This window comes from Podarcis liolepis (genome assembly GCF_965112155.1).
Source record: "Podarcis liolepis genome assembly, chromosome: 1".
NCBI lineage: Eukaryota > Metazoa > Chordata > Lepidosauria > Squamata > Lacertidae > Podarcis > Podarcis liolepis.
The window spans coordinates 82,566,760-82,583,962 of record NC_139554.1 but is presented as its reverse complement, the minus strand read 5'-3'; the positions used below and the strand labels follow the sequence as shown (position 1 = coordinate 82,583,962).

General features: G+C 44.4%; 1 protein-coding gene across 5 annotated transcripts; it reads right to left on the bottom strand.

Annotated features, from left to right (window-relative positions):
- Positions 1-756: 756 nt before the first annotated feature.
- Positions 757-16,976, bottom strand: SSRP1 (structure specific recognition protein 1). 5 transcript variants are annotated; one of them, XM_083513378.1, is made up of 17 exons: positions 15,338-16,976; positions 14,612-14,895; positions 13,005-13,190; positions 12,404-12,509; positions 12,035-12,225; positions 11,720-11,950; positions 9,910-10,013; positions 9,104-9,232; positions 8,755-8,976; positions 8,181-8,253; positions 7,429-7,570; positions 6,013-6,058; positions 4,368-4,488; positions 3,319-3,489; positions 2,582-2,673; positions 2,265-2,445; positions 757-1,274 (listed from the first exon to the last, which is right to left on the bottom strand). In XM_083513378.1, exons 2-17 carry the CDS (start codon positions 14,663-14,665, stop codon positions 1,206-1,208), a joined length of 2,118 nt encoding a protein of 705 aa, XP_083369504.1. In that variant the 5' UTR covers positions 14,666-14,895; positions 15,338-16,976; the 3' UTR covers positions 757-1,205. The 5 variants fall into 5 exon arrangements, with proteins under 5 accessions (XP_083369504.1, XP_083369506.1, XP_083369505.1 ...); XM_083513380.1 differs by having other exon boundaries at positions 15,282-15,469; XM_083513379.1 differs by having other exon boundaries at positions 15,273-15,353.
- Positions 16,977-17,203: the final 227 nt, after the last annotated feature.

Below are 17,203 nucleotides of genomic sequence, written 5' to 3'. Positions count from 1 at the left end.
TTATACTCAAAAGAGGCTGATGACTTCCATGGGTTGAGCCATTAGGTCCAATTTGATTTTAATTAGCCCCTTATCATTTTAATACTGCTCCTGAATTCCCAGAGAGCCACTTGTCGAGCAACATCCCTGCCAAGGAAACAGCCATTGGCAATCCATCCAAGGCCAGCTCAAGTCCACCTCTATTCCTTCTGTACACACACTCACATGGATACACGTCTCCATACTGGTTGATATAAGATGATCCAATAGAGGAAAGGGGGGAAAGGAAGCTGCCTGTAAGCTTCCTTTGCCTTTAAGGAAAAGCAAAGCACAGAAGCTCTCACATTTCTTTAAAGAGTGCCAGCAGTTATCCATCGGGACCAGACGCTGTCCCAAGTGTTAATGTTGGCGAGGTTCAAGGATGCTGTTATTGCTGATGGAATCTCAGGCACTGCCAGGTTTCATCTCTATTGACTGCTTGCCTACATTAGCCACATCCCATCAGGACGCAATGGCCCTTTAAATACAATTAGTGCAGCAGCTGCTAATGGAAGGTACTACAGTTAAGCCCCTTGGCCCAAAGCATAAGATGCAGCTCCTGTACAAAACTCTACATAAAGATCACTGGCGCAGGTTGCGCAAAAATACATAGGTCTTTCCCTGCTGCTGCAGAAGAAATGGTTTGATTTGCTTTGACATACACCTCCATGCTGGAAGATGCTTTTCATTTGTCCGGGCTGTTGCAGGGTGGGGTGTCACACAAGAACAAGTCTCGTCCAAATTCACTTGATTTTTATTAAATCAGTTAGCCACGATAAACAAAAATGCAAAGAGAACCTTAAAAAAGAAAAACCAAAAGACATCAACTGAATCTGACCAGGGAAGCAACACAGTGCCCCCATCTTCCAGCTGTATGCCACATACCACTGAGCCCGCCATCTAACAGGACACAATGCATCTATAGCAACATGAAGGTAGAAAAGGGGCAGGGGTGATGGGCTTTCTCTGTCCTCTTTTAGCACAATCCATTCTCTCTGGACGGGACAACTGGCCCTGACTACAACCTGCAATACTGGGAGGGGGAACAACTGAAGCATTGTAGTGGTGCCAGCTCTCCATCCATCCTGTCTGGAACAATGTCCTCTTGGCCTCACCTCCACAAATAGAACCACCACAACACCTGCAAAAAGGGTGGGGAATCGGGGTGTTTGTGTGGGTGTTTCTTGCTAATCTGAACCAGATGCAGATTCTGCTGAGCTGGGTGGGGTGCTGGCGATCTCCTCCTCATCAGAATCCTAGAAAAGAAAGAGGCACAGGTATTGTTAAGAGCAAATGAAAGATTCAAGATTAGCTGCATGCCTTAGAGTCTAAGCCAACAGAATCAGCGCCGGAAAGGGGAGCTGCTGGGTACCACTGGGACCAGATCAATTAAGCTTCAGCTGAACAGCCAACTGCAGTAAAAGCATACAATAAATGGAGCAAACAGGATGTTTAAGCTGCATGAAGATGGGGAAATCTAGAAAAGCCTGCAATGTGCTTTTATTTACTACGCTAGAAACACAGGAGTGTGTACAATGTAACAGGAATGAATATGGTTCAGCAAATGGCAGTAAAAGGACAGGAAAACATGGAGAAACCAGGGGAAAATAGAAATCATATGATATATTATTAAAGCCAATATTGTTCTCCAGCTTGAGCACTTATACATAACTGGCTTGGTATTCTTAAAAATAGCAAATTTCTAGTCTTCATGGTTGCAGAGCATAGTAAAGCAAACGCTTAGAAACCAAGGGGGCTTTAAGCAGGTCTTTGCAGTGGTGTGCCTTTTACCAACACCAGACGTCCGTGTTCTTCCCATGGCTCTCCACCTATCTTCCCTGCCTCAATATCTTTCCTGTTGTCCTTTCCTCCTGACACTGTCCTATAAGACTACACACCGTGAAAAATGTTCTTAGCTCTGAAATACAAATTCCATAAATACTTATTCGGCAAATTAAAACACATGAGGCAATGCAATGTCTCAAGTGTGGAGACTAATGAAAGTAGGGAGATTATGGATTGCCATGTTCACGGTTAGAGGCACTCTACCATTTCTTGTGGCCACAAAAGGACCGTCCTGTAAGTTGTGGTGAAAACATCATGGGGGGGGGGGGGAATTGGTTGCTCTTCTGTAGCAAGAACTGGCAACAGGATTCTGACCTGAATGGAGCATGTTTTCCTTCCCATCCTTCCTAGCTCACTGGCAGTGGCACTGCATTGCCACCACAGAGCGCATTGCCACTCACCTCCTTCTTGTCCTCGCCTGAGGAGCTATCATCACTGGAGACAAACTCCTTGCTCTTGAAACTCTCTCCAAGTTGTTTGGAAGGGCTCTTGCTCACAGACAATTTTGCAGATGCAGGTGCCTTCTTCTCTGGCTTGCCTTTCCCTGGCTTCTCTGGCTTTTTCTTCTTCTTGGATTTTTCCCTGTTCGTGTGAAGAAAGAGATAGGGTGCTGTAATGGCAGAATTGGCAGAATCCCTTTGGGGCAACAGAAGCACTATGGAGAAATGAGGAAGGGAGTCTGTTTTCTTCTTTCTGGGGGAGGGACGCAGCTACTCACTTCTTGGAGCTGTCCGACTTCCCTCCTTCATTGTAGTCCTTCATTGCCTTCTCGTAGTCCCTCTTGGCATCTTCAGCTTTGCGATCCCATTCCTTCATCCAAAAAGAGAACGTTTTACTCACGCAACCCACAAAAAGAACAACTCATGCACCATTTCTGCTAACACCAGGAGCATGTGTATCCCATGCAATAGAAACTGAAATCCAAAAACTCAAGGAATGCAGAGTCCTGAGGTTTTATTTTAAGCCCATCGTTCTTTTCCTTATGCCTGTGGGTCAAGGCTGAAATGGATTCAACTGAGGTTCAAAAACCCAGAGCTGGATTTAGTGACCAAGTGGAAATGCATAATCATCAGGATAAAACAGGATTTAACTGTCTCGGGACATTATGGAATTCCTGCTGGATCAGACCAAGAGTCAATTTGGTTTAGCAACCATTTCTCACAGCAGGAATTCCCTAATATCCCAGGGTTTGAGGCAGGAATCCTTTCCAATCCTAACCTGACACAACAGGGATTGAACCTCTGACCTTCTACGTGGAAAACATGTGGTCCACCACTGAACTACCACCCTTCCAAGACACTTCAGAGAAACCTCCAGAAAGCAACAGCCCTCTCCCACTGTCTGCCCCCCCCCCCAGCAACTGGCATTCAGATGAACAAATCATAAACAACTCCCAAAAGTTACTGGCACATTTCCACATCCATAAAATGTTATCATTATCAACTCATCACCCACCTCTTTCTTCTCTTTGGACATTCCTTTCCAGAGTTCTCCAGCCTTCTTGGACACATCAGTGACACTCATGCCAGGACTATCTGCCCTGATCTTGTCACGGTTAGCATTGAGCCAGAGCATGTAAGCAGACAAAGGTCTCTTTGGGGCATTGGGGTCTTTCCCTTTCTTACCCTGTGGGAAAAGGGAGGGTGAGAAGAGAGAAAAATCACAACACTTCACCTCCAGGTAAAGGGAAGCCCTGCCTATTCCACAGATTCTGGAAAAATCCCTTCCAGTCTACCAAAGCCACCTGCATAAAGACCTCTAACTTGACTTTTGACTGTAGCCAATTGCCCTTCCAGCAATCTGCAGCTTTGCAAATTGCGACACACAGTTTTTGCTCCAAATCCTCTTCTACTGCCCCCTTTCCCCCTTATATTCCCAAGACTGGTTTTCATATTCACTGCACCACTAATAAGCATGGACCAACTTGGCCCCCAGTGCCATCCCTCAATTTCAAAGCCCATCCTGCCACAGCTCTCCCCTATGTGAGCAGATTCACAGGGGAAATGCCTGTTAACCTCTCTATGTAAGGAGAGATTTCGGCAGTGAACTCTCCTTAGGTACCCTCAATAGCTTTACTTAAGTCGATTAATGTTTGAATGTGTTCAAGAGTTTTAAAACAGTTCTTGTTCTGGTCTCAGCTAACATAGGCGCAAGTTAACACTGCTGGTCCCGATTCAGTTCAAAATATGGTCCCTTGTCAATATATCAACTGCTGATTTGTCTGCTTGCTAGGTGTTTGGGCACCACTGAGATCGAGGAGCAGGTTCCCCTCTGTTTGGATGCCCTTTTGAATCAACATGACAGAGTGCACCTTTCAAAACTGCACTGATTTGTTTGGTTTCTTAGGAACTCCCAAGCAATGCCCAGTGCAAGGCTGCTGATTTGTAACTGTGCACTTGTTTGCTTTCTCACAGGCACTTCCAGCTCTGACAGGAAGCACTCAAAGAATGCCAGGAAGAGAGCGGCCTTGAATTCAACAATCTCCACATCCTGGTTGCTCTCACCTCAGATGGCTTCTTGCGAGGCTTGCGTTCTTTGACAATTTTGGCTTTTTTGGCAGGTTTCTTCTTCTCGTCGCTGTCTCCTTCGTTGCTAGACGAGCTGGCTGAGGCATTACTGTCAAACCTGTCACAAGGAAAAGACACCCAAAGAAAGAGGTGGGTTCACAGCTTCCTAAACCCACAAACAAATCCCAGTCACTTTTAAAATGAGAGCACACACTCAAGCTTGAGCAACAATATCCTCATCCTAAGTTTTTTTGTGCTTAACTCTCATGTGTCAGTTACACTACATCAGTGCAGTATAGTGGTTAGAGTGCAGGACTAGAAATAGGGTAACTAGGATTCAAATCCCCACTCAGCCTAGCCTACCTAACAGGGTTGCTGTGGGGATTAAATAAGGAGGGGGAGAACCATATTAAACAGCATCTCCAGCTCCTTACAGAAAAACTGGGAAATAAATGCAGCAAATAAATTAATGAGTTCCAAGAATGACTTGGATGCTGCAGAATCATTAAAATCAGTAACAAATATCATAAACAGATAGGTCTATATAGCCCGATTAGAATAAACAACTTATAAAATTTAGAAACACTGGAAGCCCTACCACGACTGCTTAAAATTGTTAGATATATAGGATTTCAATAAGCCGCTGCATACACTTGTCAGAAACTATTCTAACAAGAGCGCACAAAGCAGCAGGTATCAATTGACTGTTAACCACTGCATTCAAACATCAAAAGCAATTGCCTTTTATACCCTTCATCTGTCTAACCTGCCCCAATGTTCATACTTCAAAGACCAACCAGACAAGCCTTTTAAGTAAGCTGACGTTCTTAAAGCATTTGAAATAGAATGGGTCCATTGTCATGACTGCCCACCCTGCAAGATGCTCTCCAACAGCTTAAGTGAAAGCATGCCCAGATTACTAGCTCCCAACGTTTTCTTGAATATTCAACCCTGTGTACAATTTTAGACTGATGAAAGGACAGTATATTTCACAGACGAAGATAAAAAGCACAAGACTGTCAAAGTGAGTCGCAAAGTGTTGCCTTAAATTTAGGACTCAGATTTCCCCACTCATTTTGATAACCAGTGGTTGCACCCAGTAATGCTGCTATACGAGAGGAACAGGCCTCCACTAATGCAGTGGGACTTCCCCTCCTCCTTGCAGCTCTGACTGTACACCATCACAATCGCTCAAGAGGCTTTGGAGACCATCCTGAGGAGATCTGGGTGGGCTGACAGGAGACAGAGAAAAGAAAGCACGCCACCCCTGCAAAAGTGGAAACCTGCTCATGCGGCATGAACTACAACCCCCATTTCCTACTCCCCAAATGGATCCTCACAACATTATAACACGATGTTCTTCTTCCCATTTCACCCTACTATTGTCATCACTCCAATACAGATGATCCAACTTTCTTCTGTTGGAAGTCTCCTAATCATGTGTTTTGCCTGCTTCCATACGGTCATATTGAAGACCCGCAGTTCGATGTTATTGCATCCTTCAGTGTTACACTGGCCCCTTCCAAGCACACAGCTTCCCCCAGTATTTATTAAAATATTAATATGCCTTTTGATTCCTAACAGAGCCCTCAATGCAGCATTCAACAACACTATCTCCAGCAAGCTGAAGCATTTTACTTACTCTTCTGCCACATCCTCTTCCTCCTCCATAGGATTGAATGATTCATCTGGAAAAAGAAAATCTCTGTTTTTAAACCACACTGATGAGAACGAAATGTAAGGCATGAAAAAGCAAACAGGAATGGATTTGGCCACAAAGCAAAGACAGAATAGGCCAATCTCTGTATCTCCAGGCTGCAGAAAAGCTATTTATTCATTTACTTATTTCATATTTAAATAGCTAACAAAAGAAATGCATAAAATAAGCCTTTTTGCAGACATTGTATCAATTATGCTATTGAATCCAAAAGTTGCAATGCTCATATTACTGAAATGAAAAAACTAAGCAATTATGCTAAAGTGTCTGGATTCAAAATTAGCAAATCCAAATCAGAAATAACATAAATGGACATTTCTCCATCTGACCAATCAATCATTCAAAAACAGATAGGTTTTTAAATCTGCTATAAGGAAGTAAAATATTTGGGAGCCCAGGTAACAAAAAAACCTGTCAGCTCTAAAGAAAGCAAACTTTACACCATTACTTTTACAAGTACGATGGGATTTTAGATCTTGGGGAAACTTACATTTAGCATGGTCAGGACGCATAACCATCTTTACAGCAGCTATCCTTCTGACATTTTTGTTTCTCTTTCAAGTGCTGATAATTATGATTACACCCAAACAATTTAAAATTTGGCAGTGCTCAATGAACAAGTTCATACACGAAGGGGAAAAGTGCAACTAGGCTCCAGAACTATGTATGGAAATGTTCAAGGCAGCAGATTTGGAATCCCACACCTCTAAACTTCTAACGAAGCCTTTCAACTAAAACATTTGATGTCACTGATGAACAGTCAAAAGAGCAAACCATGGGCAGATATAGAAATAACCTTGACATACAACAAAACAAGTGAAATGTCTCCTGCACTAGCAGTATTTGGCTTATGATCCCACCCGCTCAAAATTACCCTAATGTTGATCTCTTAGCCTTTCTATTGACAGCTGCCTGTATGGAGATAGTCAGATCCTGGAAAATTGGTGTTGGGCTTAACAAGTATAGTCCATAGCATTGGCTTAGATATTGGCATGTCAAGTCGAAGCGGCAAAGGGCAGACACTATCCACATTCCTTTTATAATGTATGGCAAATGCTTCTTGAAAACATAAATTGTTGAGACCATGGCAGAAATCTATCAAACATTCATGGGGAAATGTGGCATGATCTTTTAGCGTAATCAAACACAACTTTATTATATAACATGACAAAAGTTTGAAATACGATCAGTACAAGTTATTTGTTGTTTACTGTTGTAACAACAGTTTTCTCAAAATGTATCTTCTGTGCCATGAAAAATAAACATATTTTTAAAAAGTTATATACTGTTCAATTATTTAAAAAAAACAAACCCAAAAGAAATTTTCAAAAAATGGCTTACCCGTCTCCTCCCCAGAGTCTTCACTGCTGTCATTTGCATGCTCCTCACGAATTTTGCCCTCCTCCTTCATACGCTCCAAGTAAGCATCATGTGAGTCCTCATCTGAACCAGCATAATCATCATAGGGCACACTCTTCATGCCCTAGAAACATAAACAAAGCATTCCATGGAAGCTTCCCAACTCCAGTATTTGAGCAGACGCTCTCTCTCAACACTTTCCACACCCAAAACATGCAGAGATTCTAAAACCACAACTCCCAGCATGCTTTTGAGCACACATACTGTATGGAAAAGGCTTCTGTTTTAAACACACACACACACACACACACACACACACACACACACACACAGCAGATTCCTCAAGAACTGAATGCATGCTGTCTCCTGGGTCTGCTAGAACACACCTTCTCTCCTCAGAGGAAGGGAAGAACCATGCTAGTAAGGTGGATTAGGTGGAAGCCACTTCTTGAGCAGGCTGCTGCCCCTTGCCTGTGGTTCATGCAAGCTTATACTATGGTGATTAGGAATGTTCACCACAGCCATGCAGAGGAGACCTGAACCAAGAGGAGGAGGAAGAGGAGGGGACAATCGCACAGACCTTTTTCTTCTACAAGGAGAGAACAGAAATTGAGAAGGGAGAAAGCTCCGGAGAGACAGAGAACCCCCACCCTTCCCCAGTAGATCAGGATCAGGACCAGACAGTAGTTGCCTTTCCCTGTCCTCTCTCTTGCCCACCCTCTTGTAACAGGTACCTCCTTCAGTCCTCGGTTCTTGATATTCAGCTTCTTGGTATTCACAAAGTCAAATAGTTTGCCATATTCTTCTCTGCAAGGAAGAGAAGCCATAGATACAATCATCTCGCACAAGACTAATACTCACTTGCCTGTGACAAAACTTCACAGAACAGCAGTGAATCAGTTGCTGCCAGGGAAAATAGATCCTATATTGTGAGGGCACAGAGGGGAACTGGAGAACGGAATATTGTGTTTTTAGGACCTAGTTTTATGGTTTTAAATTGTTTTGAATATTGTTTTTAACGCTGTAACCTGCCCTGGGACCTTAAGAGTGAAAGGCAGGTAACAAATTAATAAATAAGAATATATGCATGATGCAGCTATTAAAATGAAAACATCTGGAATTTATAGGTCACACATATGCAAGCAGCATAAAGAACTGTCTTTCAGAATTGGAAGAGCTCAAGGGCAGTGGCAATTCTGCACCTTTGCACCACAATAGAAAATATTATACAGCTATAGAGGTGGCTGAGATCAAAAGCTGGTGAGCACACTTGTGTCTCTATGGTTCTGCTACAATCCATTCACTCACCTCTCTATGCTGCTGAAAGTGTATTGCATTCCCTGCTTGGTTTCTATTTCGAAGTCGAAGGAGCGTGTGGTTGTGGTCCCACGGGCAAAGTTCACAAAAGAAATCTCGTCAAAGCGAACATGAACGGGTGGCTTGTGCACGTAGATGAAGCCACGCTCTAAAGGGTACAGGAGGCCCGAACTAGCCTTATAGGAACAAGTGATGCACTGTGCCCCGGAATGCCTGTAATAGGGAAATAAGAGCCATGCTCAATTTTGGCCATACCTTTCTCATTCATACCCCGGTCAAATCAATGACAGCCAATGAATGGTTCACAATTCCTCTAACCCAGCATGGAGGCATTTCTCACCCCTGGAAGTTGCCAGGCACGGTGATCTTCCGGTTGACAAGAGCTTTCATGACACGACTGACCATCTCATACAGGGAGCCAGACATATTCTTGGTGAGCCGACCCTCAAAGCGCTTCTCTACCTCATCCCTGTTAGAGAGAGAGACAGAATAGAAGTTAAGAAAGTGCCAGACTCAAGGAGCTGTTGAAAGATGTTTTAAATACTAAGTGTGCATGCTTATGTATGTACAGTTGACTCACAAACTATGCACATTTAACTTGAGGGATCACAGCTTTATGCTGAAAAAGCACAGTCAGCAATTCCACCTGCCATTGCATTCACTCTGGGAGAGCATTCTGACGTCCAGGGACAGTCTGCAGTAAATGCTGCACTGTGCCTTTTATAGTTTCTACCTTCCCTGGACATAGCTCCCACATAAGCAGAGAGTCGCCTGTGTGTGGGTGTGCACAGGCATATATGTACACATGGGGGTCGGGGTTGAGAAAGGTAATAATAGGGAGCAGGTGGAGACTAGAACTAGCAGTCTTAAAGTTAGAATGTTGCACTGGAAACTCCAAGGTCTCCTTGTGCAAGCCAGTCTCGTTCTCGTTCTCTCCCTCTCCATACAAACACACAGAACAAGTTTGACAGAAATGGAAATGCAAGAGACTCCAAAGATTACTACAACACCAATTAATTGCAGCAGTCTGTGCAACTGGGACAAAAAAACACTTGGGCATGACAGGTAGAGCCAAGCTTAGAAAGCATCTAGGGGAAGCAAACACAGATAGACTGTAAGGAATACAATATTGTGAATGGTACGCACTCATTCATGTTGAGGGTCAAGGAGATGTCCTCATCCTTTGAGAAGAGTAGGATAAGAAAGTGGTAACGTGTTTGGCCTTGCTTTATAGGAGGATCTAAGCTGATCTGGAAGGAAGCAGAGATAATCTTCACCTTCAGCAGGAGCCCTGATCCAAAAGCACCATTCCCATGCAGCCTAACCCCCACACACCACGCTGATATCACATGCATCTCCCTTTCATAGAGACAACCTACCCATTACAAAGCCCTTTCCCCTTGATTTAAGACAGCAACAGAAATCCAAATTTAATCCTAGACAGCAGCAGTCTCTACAGACTCAACTAGGAGAATAAAAATTTGCACTTCTTTTCAGGAATCTTCAGGTTCAGACTGCTGCATCAAACTGAGTATATTTCTCTCACACACCCTTTCAGAAATGTTAAGAGACATTATAGTCTTTTTTATTAAAAAAAAAAACACAACCATGCAGAATGTCACTATGTAGCCTTCTCCAAAATAGCATGGTCTAGCTTTAGATATGACCACTCCCTTAGAACTGCAGATGCTCACAGGTAAGCAGACAAGGGCCGAACCTCCCCAGGCTGTATATGCAGTTGCTCTGCTTGCAATAACATGTCAGACATTGGCAATGCCATGCCAGACTGGACATGCAAGCTCTGACTTCCTTCTGCCTTAAAGGCCAATGGCCTTCTCTTTTTTGTACTTTTATTTGTTTATTAAATATTTTGTTGATTTACAAAAGTGTGTGCACTGCCTCTCTATCGTATTTTTTCCCCATGTAACATTTTTACAAATCAGTTTCATTTGTTGAGACATTAAGGCCAATGGCCTTCTAAGCAACAAATAACTTGGCCGGATGTGCAGTCTGGCATAGCAGGTGGCACAAGACCACCTTGCTGCTTTCTAAGAAAAAATTATGTGCTTTATCTCCATCTGATAGGAAGAGATTATTATGTGCAAGTTAGCTATGCAACGCTGAGGGATTAGCTCTTGCATCTCTATCCACACCTGCTGCAGTTAGAAGGAACGAGAGAGCCCTAAGGCCCGACACCTTAACACAGTGCTGAAACAACAGGCAAGCTCCCCTTATGCCCGGAACGCTTGCAGGGAGGGAACCAAGGCAGAGCAGAAGAATAGGAAGGATACATAACAATCCCTGAAATTTTATCTGAGACACTGACTGTGTACTGAGTAGAAAGACACCTGGATTCTTCTTCCCAGAGTGCAACATAAGACTGATAATTTGCTTTGTTTCTGGTTTTTTAATTAGTAACAAGAACTTATTCATTTTTATTTCATAAAAGGTATACATCATTTGATTGCAAAATACCTCCAAGTGATTTACAAAAAGATAAAACAAGAAAATCAAGAAAAAAAATCACAACCATATTTTTTTAAAACTTAAAATACTAACTTTCAAAGCACCAGGATAGGTTTGTGTAAGCAAGAATGTTTTTAGCAGGCGCCCAAAAAAGAAGGTGCCTGTTTGATCTCAATAGGCATGAAGTTCAGAAGCGCAGGTGCTGCCACACTAAACAATCAAGTTCTTACAAATCTGGAACAGGTATTATGTGGCCCCCGCAGTAGTGCCAATTCCACCGATCAAAGCAGTTGAGTGGGTGCATGTGGGAGTAAAGAAATCTCTTACGTTAACTGGTCCCAAGTTTTCAAGGGATGAAAGGCCCTGGCCTCTCTCGTAAAGCACAAAGGGGAGAAGGAAGAGAACCTATGATTGGAGCCTACTGCATGAAGTAACCATCATTCTTACTCCTGACAGGCAACCCCTTCCCCCCAATTCCACTGCTGCTCACCACGAAGAACATCTGGCGTTGGTCTTTATGGGGCAGCAGAAAAAGCCGCAGAACCGTGGTGTAGGGGATCTTGTAGTCAAATGTCTTGCCATGGAGGTGCAGGAAGGTAGGGTAGATGCGGATGTCATATCGACCACGAGGTGTCAAGCACTGCAGCTCTCGGAAGATGCAGATGGCATCTCCGGTGGCCTGGATGACGTCTGCCTTGGATAATACATTCTGGGCAAATGCCTGCAGTAAAGAGTGGAATGAAGTTTTTATCAACTAATGCTCTCTCTCCCACCCCAAAATCATCTCTACTCAGTTCTCACTCACCTCCACGGGATCCACGCCATCCTCCTGAGTGGGTGGCACGTAGAAGCGCACCTCCATAAGCGACACTTCAGTGTCGTCATTCTGGTGGAATTCCAACGTCACTTCATTCTTGCCAGTTGTACACTGGGAGACATTACTGAGTGGGATCTCAAAAACTGGCTGCTCACCAATGTCAAAAGAGAGAAGCTGCCCTGCAAAAGACCAACAAGGTATCTTCCAAGAGAAAATAATAATACATTTTCAGTCACTCTCCAACCCAAAGTAAAACAAAAACAACCTTCTCCATTCTTTTCTCTTAGCTCTGTCTTCGAGACACAGTGTGCCAATTTCCCTTGGGGTCGGGGTACCACCCACCACACCCAAACATACCTCCAAACTTCACTGTCCCCCAGTTCCACCCCTTCACACACAAGTCTTTTTCAGCAAGGTCTAAGTGAAAGTGTGTCTTGAAGAAATCTGAGAGTTTGTCAAATTCCTATGGAAGGAAAATGCATAATCAGGGAACAGTCAGTTAATGCACTAGTAAGGCAGCGGTATAGAGTAGCCATTTGCTGTGAATAGCTTTCTGCACCTTGGAAATTAAAATAAGCTACATATCAGAGGCCAGAGCAAAATTATGTCAATGCTAACAAGTATTTTTTATATAAGCTAAGAGTTAAGAATTGCATGCTACAAGAGATGCATGAAACTAGAAATCCCATTGTAGAACCGACATCTTTATAACAGCCTGCAACTAAGGCAACACACAACCATAAGGCTAGAGGGAAAAGGCACTTTTGCAAGACCAAACTGGATATGCAAACTGGTGGAATTTCAGGCAAAAATAAACACCCAATGGCAGATGCTGCACAATATCAACCTGTCTTGATCCATAATACAAAAAACCGCTCACCCCACCAAGTCCTGAAGACCTGCTGAGGGCTGTACTGTATCATGCTCAGAAGCAAACTCATTCCAAAAAGAACCTTACCGTCTCTCTGAACCCATCATATTTGTAGACGTGACCGTTCTTTGTCAGGAGTTTGAGACCATGTCCCAGTGCCACTCGTCGCCAGATGCCCTCTGCCAACTCTGATGCCTGAATATTGTCCACTTTTCCTGTTTTACTGTTCTTGAAAATCACACCTTGACGGTTCAGTCGCAGGCGGCCATCATTCTGACCCACAAGAGACAGAAGGTTAGCAGGTGCTTTAGCTCCGTGGCCTCTCGAAAACTTGATAGGCTCTTCTCCTAAAACAACTCCATTTATTCCTCAAACTGCCACCAAATCCCCCTTTAAAATACTATTTAGAACAAGTTGGACAAGACATATGATGTGGTGTTTATGGCAACTATCCAACAACTACAATAATTCCTTCCACTATAATTGTTTTCTCCCCAAACATTTGGAATGGGACTCAAACCACTCAGTAAAGCAGCAGTGGGGAACCTCCAACCCACAGACCTAATTAGGTTACCAGACCTCCCCATTTTGTCTGCAAGCCACACCCACCTGTCTTACACCTGATGTGCTATATGCTATCAAGGATAGAGAAGGTCAAAATGTGGCTGGTCCAAAAGTGGGGTTGCAGTGTGCTTTCTAAGCACTTTGCTAAGTGATTTGCCTTGGCCCACAGTTGATTTCTAACCATATAGGGAAACACCAGTGACTTGATGTTGCTGTGATGTCAAGTGACTGACAGGTGGATATCCCCCCCCCCATCTGTCAAACTTTGCTTTGGCAGCGAGAGGAATATGGAGCCAACCTAGTGGCCAGATCTAGTTTTCTGCTTCTACAGTAAAGTGTCCAGACATCTGTTTTCTTAAAAAAGACAATGTCTACAGCACAAACCTAACCATATTTGCTAAGAAGTAAAGCCCTATTTATTTAAGTAGGTGTTACTTCCTTAGAAGTCAGCCTCAGAACCTTGCTTCATATTCAGTTTTAAATTAAGCAAATATTTGTGGCTAGGAATAACATTTATATAGATCTATAGACTCTAGCTCACAAAATCTTACACCATAATATATTTGTTAGTCTTTCAGTTTGCCACAAGAGTCTTTGTTGTTTTGCATCCAGAAATAATCCCAAGTGATATACAACCAGCCTGCCAAGTAATCCCCCCAGTGGCATTAACAATGCTGAATAATAAAAAGGCTTTAAGGCACGTTTCATACCCAGCTGAAGTCTCAAGATGCATTTTAGTGAGTAAAGAATTTGCCACCCAAAAAAGTTATTTCTCCACAATCCTCAGGAGCCCAAAGCAAAAATGTGGGCTTCATCACTCTTGAAACATTTGTTCACTGTCCTAAATAATGTATTCTCATAGGCCCTCCTGCCATTATGTTTAAAGAATTAACCTCACCGAACCCTTAAGGGACAGAGCAATATTATTTCTTACTCCCCTTTAAAAGATGGCATACCAGAACACCACAGATCATACAACAAACTTGTGGCAAAGCACTAGGTTTCTAAAGTGGCAAGGTGGCATCCCATTCAACAGGTCAACCTTCCTCCAAGCATACTGCTTGTTCCTCACATAGCACCATATGTTACTTTCCTCCTTTCAGGCTACCACCACCACCCCATTAACTCACCATCGATCCCTTCACTTCTTGGTATATTTCATTGAATTCCAATGTATCCGCCATGTTGACAGCACCTCCAACCCCCTCACCCCACTATGGCAGGGGTTGAGGCCACACCAGCAAAACGTGCCGAGATGTTCTTGGGGGAAAGTTTTGCAAAGGGAACCAAGCAGGGAGAAGACAAGACGCCTTAGTCCTTCCTGGAACGTGGGATCTTCTCCATCTAGTTCTAACAGAAGCAAAGGGAACACGAAGGCACAGGGGAATAGAAAACACTTGTGGGGAGGCGAAACCTGGGGAGAAAGCAGAAAATGTTTTGTTTATACATGGGAGACGGGAAGAAGACGACGACTTCTAGCAAGCTGCCTTTGGCCAACTCGGCTAAAAACCACCCCTGCCTCACAATGCCTACTAGGAAGTACACACACCAAACCCCGCACCCAGGAGCCCCCGACCCACAAGATGCTCAGCGCCGCCACAGCGCAACACGCACGTTGTCTATTTGCGGGAGCCAAAACTCGCCTCCTTACGGAGCAGCAACAGCGCACACCAGCCGCCTACTCCTGCTGCTACCACTACTACTACTACCGCAGTTTCCCATACCAACCGCGTTTAAACCGAAGACAATTGCCCCCAGCCCTCGCCCGGCTTTGAATCCCCCCCACCTCACCAGACGCACTTTCCCGCCTGCGCAACACGAGTCACATCCTCTCCCCTCCTCTCTAGAAAGCTCACCTCACTTCCTCCTTCCGGGGCCGTTGGCTTTCGGTCCCACAGTCGCTTAGTGTTCTCTTGCCTCTCCGGTTTGAAAAAGGAAAGAAAATGGAAGAAGGCGGCACGACTCTCTACGGAGGCCGTGGGACGCCGCTCTATCGCGCAGCGCCTCTATGGTGGGACTGCTCGGAAGAGAGTGCCGGAAGCGCGCTCCGTTGTAGACCGGAAGTGCTCACGGGGGAGTCTTGTTTGAGGAGACGTTTGCCTTTCAGCCTGGAGTAGTGGGGGGTTTTTTGTCGGCATGGAGACAACCCCGTCTCTATGGGCTTCCCATCCTGGGAGCGAGGCGCGGCTCCTGTGAGGAGCGGCAGTGTGACTCTCTTGATTGGTTAACGCGGGACTAGGATGGGACTCTAGATCGGGTGTGTGGGGCTGCCTGTTCAGTATTGCTTTTGCCTCCTCTTGATTCCTAAATCCAAGTCGTTTATAAAGGCATTGAACAGCAGGGCTAGGACAGAACCCTGTGGCACCTCGCTTTTTTTCCAGGGTGATGAGGAACCATTAGTGGCCACTCTGGGTTCAGTCAGGCAACCAGCTACATACCCACCTAACAGTTACCTCGTCCAGCCCACATTTTACCAGAGTCTCCACAAAAATGGGGGGGGGGGGGCGCGACTTTGTCAAAAGCCTCGCTGAAATCAAGGTACACTACATCCATAGCCTTCCCTGATCCACCATGCTTGTAACTCTATCCAAAAAGAAATGAGATTGCATGATTTGTTTTTGAGAAACCCATGCTGGGTGTTAGTATTCACAGCATCATTTTCCAAGTGCTCACAGACTGTTAAATTATCTGTTCTAGGAGTTTTCCTGGTACAGTCATACCTCGTGTTATGTTTGCTTCATGATACTTTTTTCAGGTTGCGTCCCGCAGATGCACAAAATGATGTCACGCACATGTGCATAAGCTGCGAATCGCAACCCACACATGCTCAGATGTGCAGCTGCGGGTTGCGTTCTGCTCATTTTGCAAACGGGGCTCCGGAACGGATCCCGTTCGCAACCAGGGGTACCACTGTACAGTATTGACTTCAAGCTGACCTGGGTCTTCTTTTTTTCCATTTTCTGAAGAGGGGGGCAACATTTCCCTGCCTCCAGTCTGCAGGAACCTCACCTGTTCTCCAAGAATTCCCAAACATAGACTCAGGCTCTGAGATTACATCCACAAGCTGCTTTAGTACCCTTGGGTGCAGCTCATCGGGCCCTGGAGATTTGAATTCATTTAAAGTAGCTAGGTGTTCCCTTACCACCTGTTTTCCTGTCTTGGGCTGCAGCTCCTTCCTTGCATTATTTATTCTGTTAGCACCAGGTTGGGCACTGCTTTCCTTTTTGGGTGAAGACAGAGGCAAAGTAGGCATCTCTCTCTGATCCCAGTAAGAGTTATTTGCTTCAAAAATTATTGCTGTTCCAAAGTTCACAGCAAGTCCTGAGTCCAGCAGCTTCTAAAGTCCTTGCAGCTCTTCACAAAGTGTTCCACTTCCTTACACAATTCTACACAATTCTAATCAGTCTCTGCTGCTTAGATCTCCCACACTTTTCTGGCCAGCACTGAACGCTATAGCTTTTGCTCTTTATCCACACAGGAGCTACCTACAAATTCCTCCCAGCAACAAAGATAAGACGGTCACCAAACACTTGTATTGTGGGGAATGACTCAGCATTTCCAACTCATGTGCAATTAACCCATTGAACACTTTCTTTAACATATAAATCACTTTTTCTTTACCTGTCTAGCTGAGTCCCATCACTCAGATGAAAGGGTGTGCCACATGGGGCTATACCCCTTTGGCCACAGTGGGCCAAGGACATTTTGCTGCTAGAGACAAA

Bases quoted from the DNA above. Each gene is read 5' to 3' on its own strand.
- SSRP1 (XM_083513378.1), bottom strand. From the start codon at position 14,665: ATGGCGGATACATTGGAATTCAATGAAATATACCAAGAAGTGAAGGGA. The intron at 13,191-14,611 runs GTGAGTTAATGG...CTTGTGGGTCAG, and splicing joins AAGAAGTGAAGGGATCGATG to AATGATGGCCGCCTGCGACT. The intron at 2,674-3,318 runs GTGGGTGATGAG...TTTTGGATGAAG, and splicing joins TGTCCAAAGAGAAGAAAGAG to GAATGGGATCGCAAAGCTGA.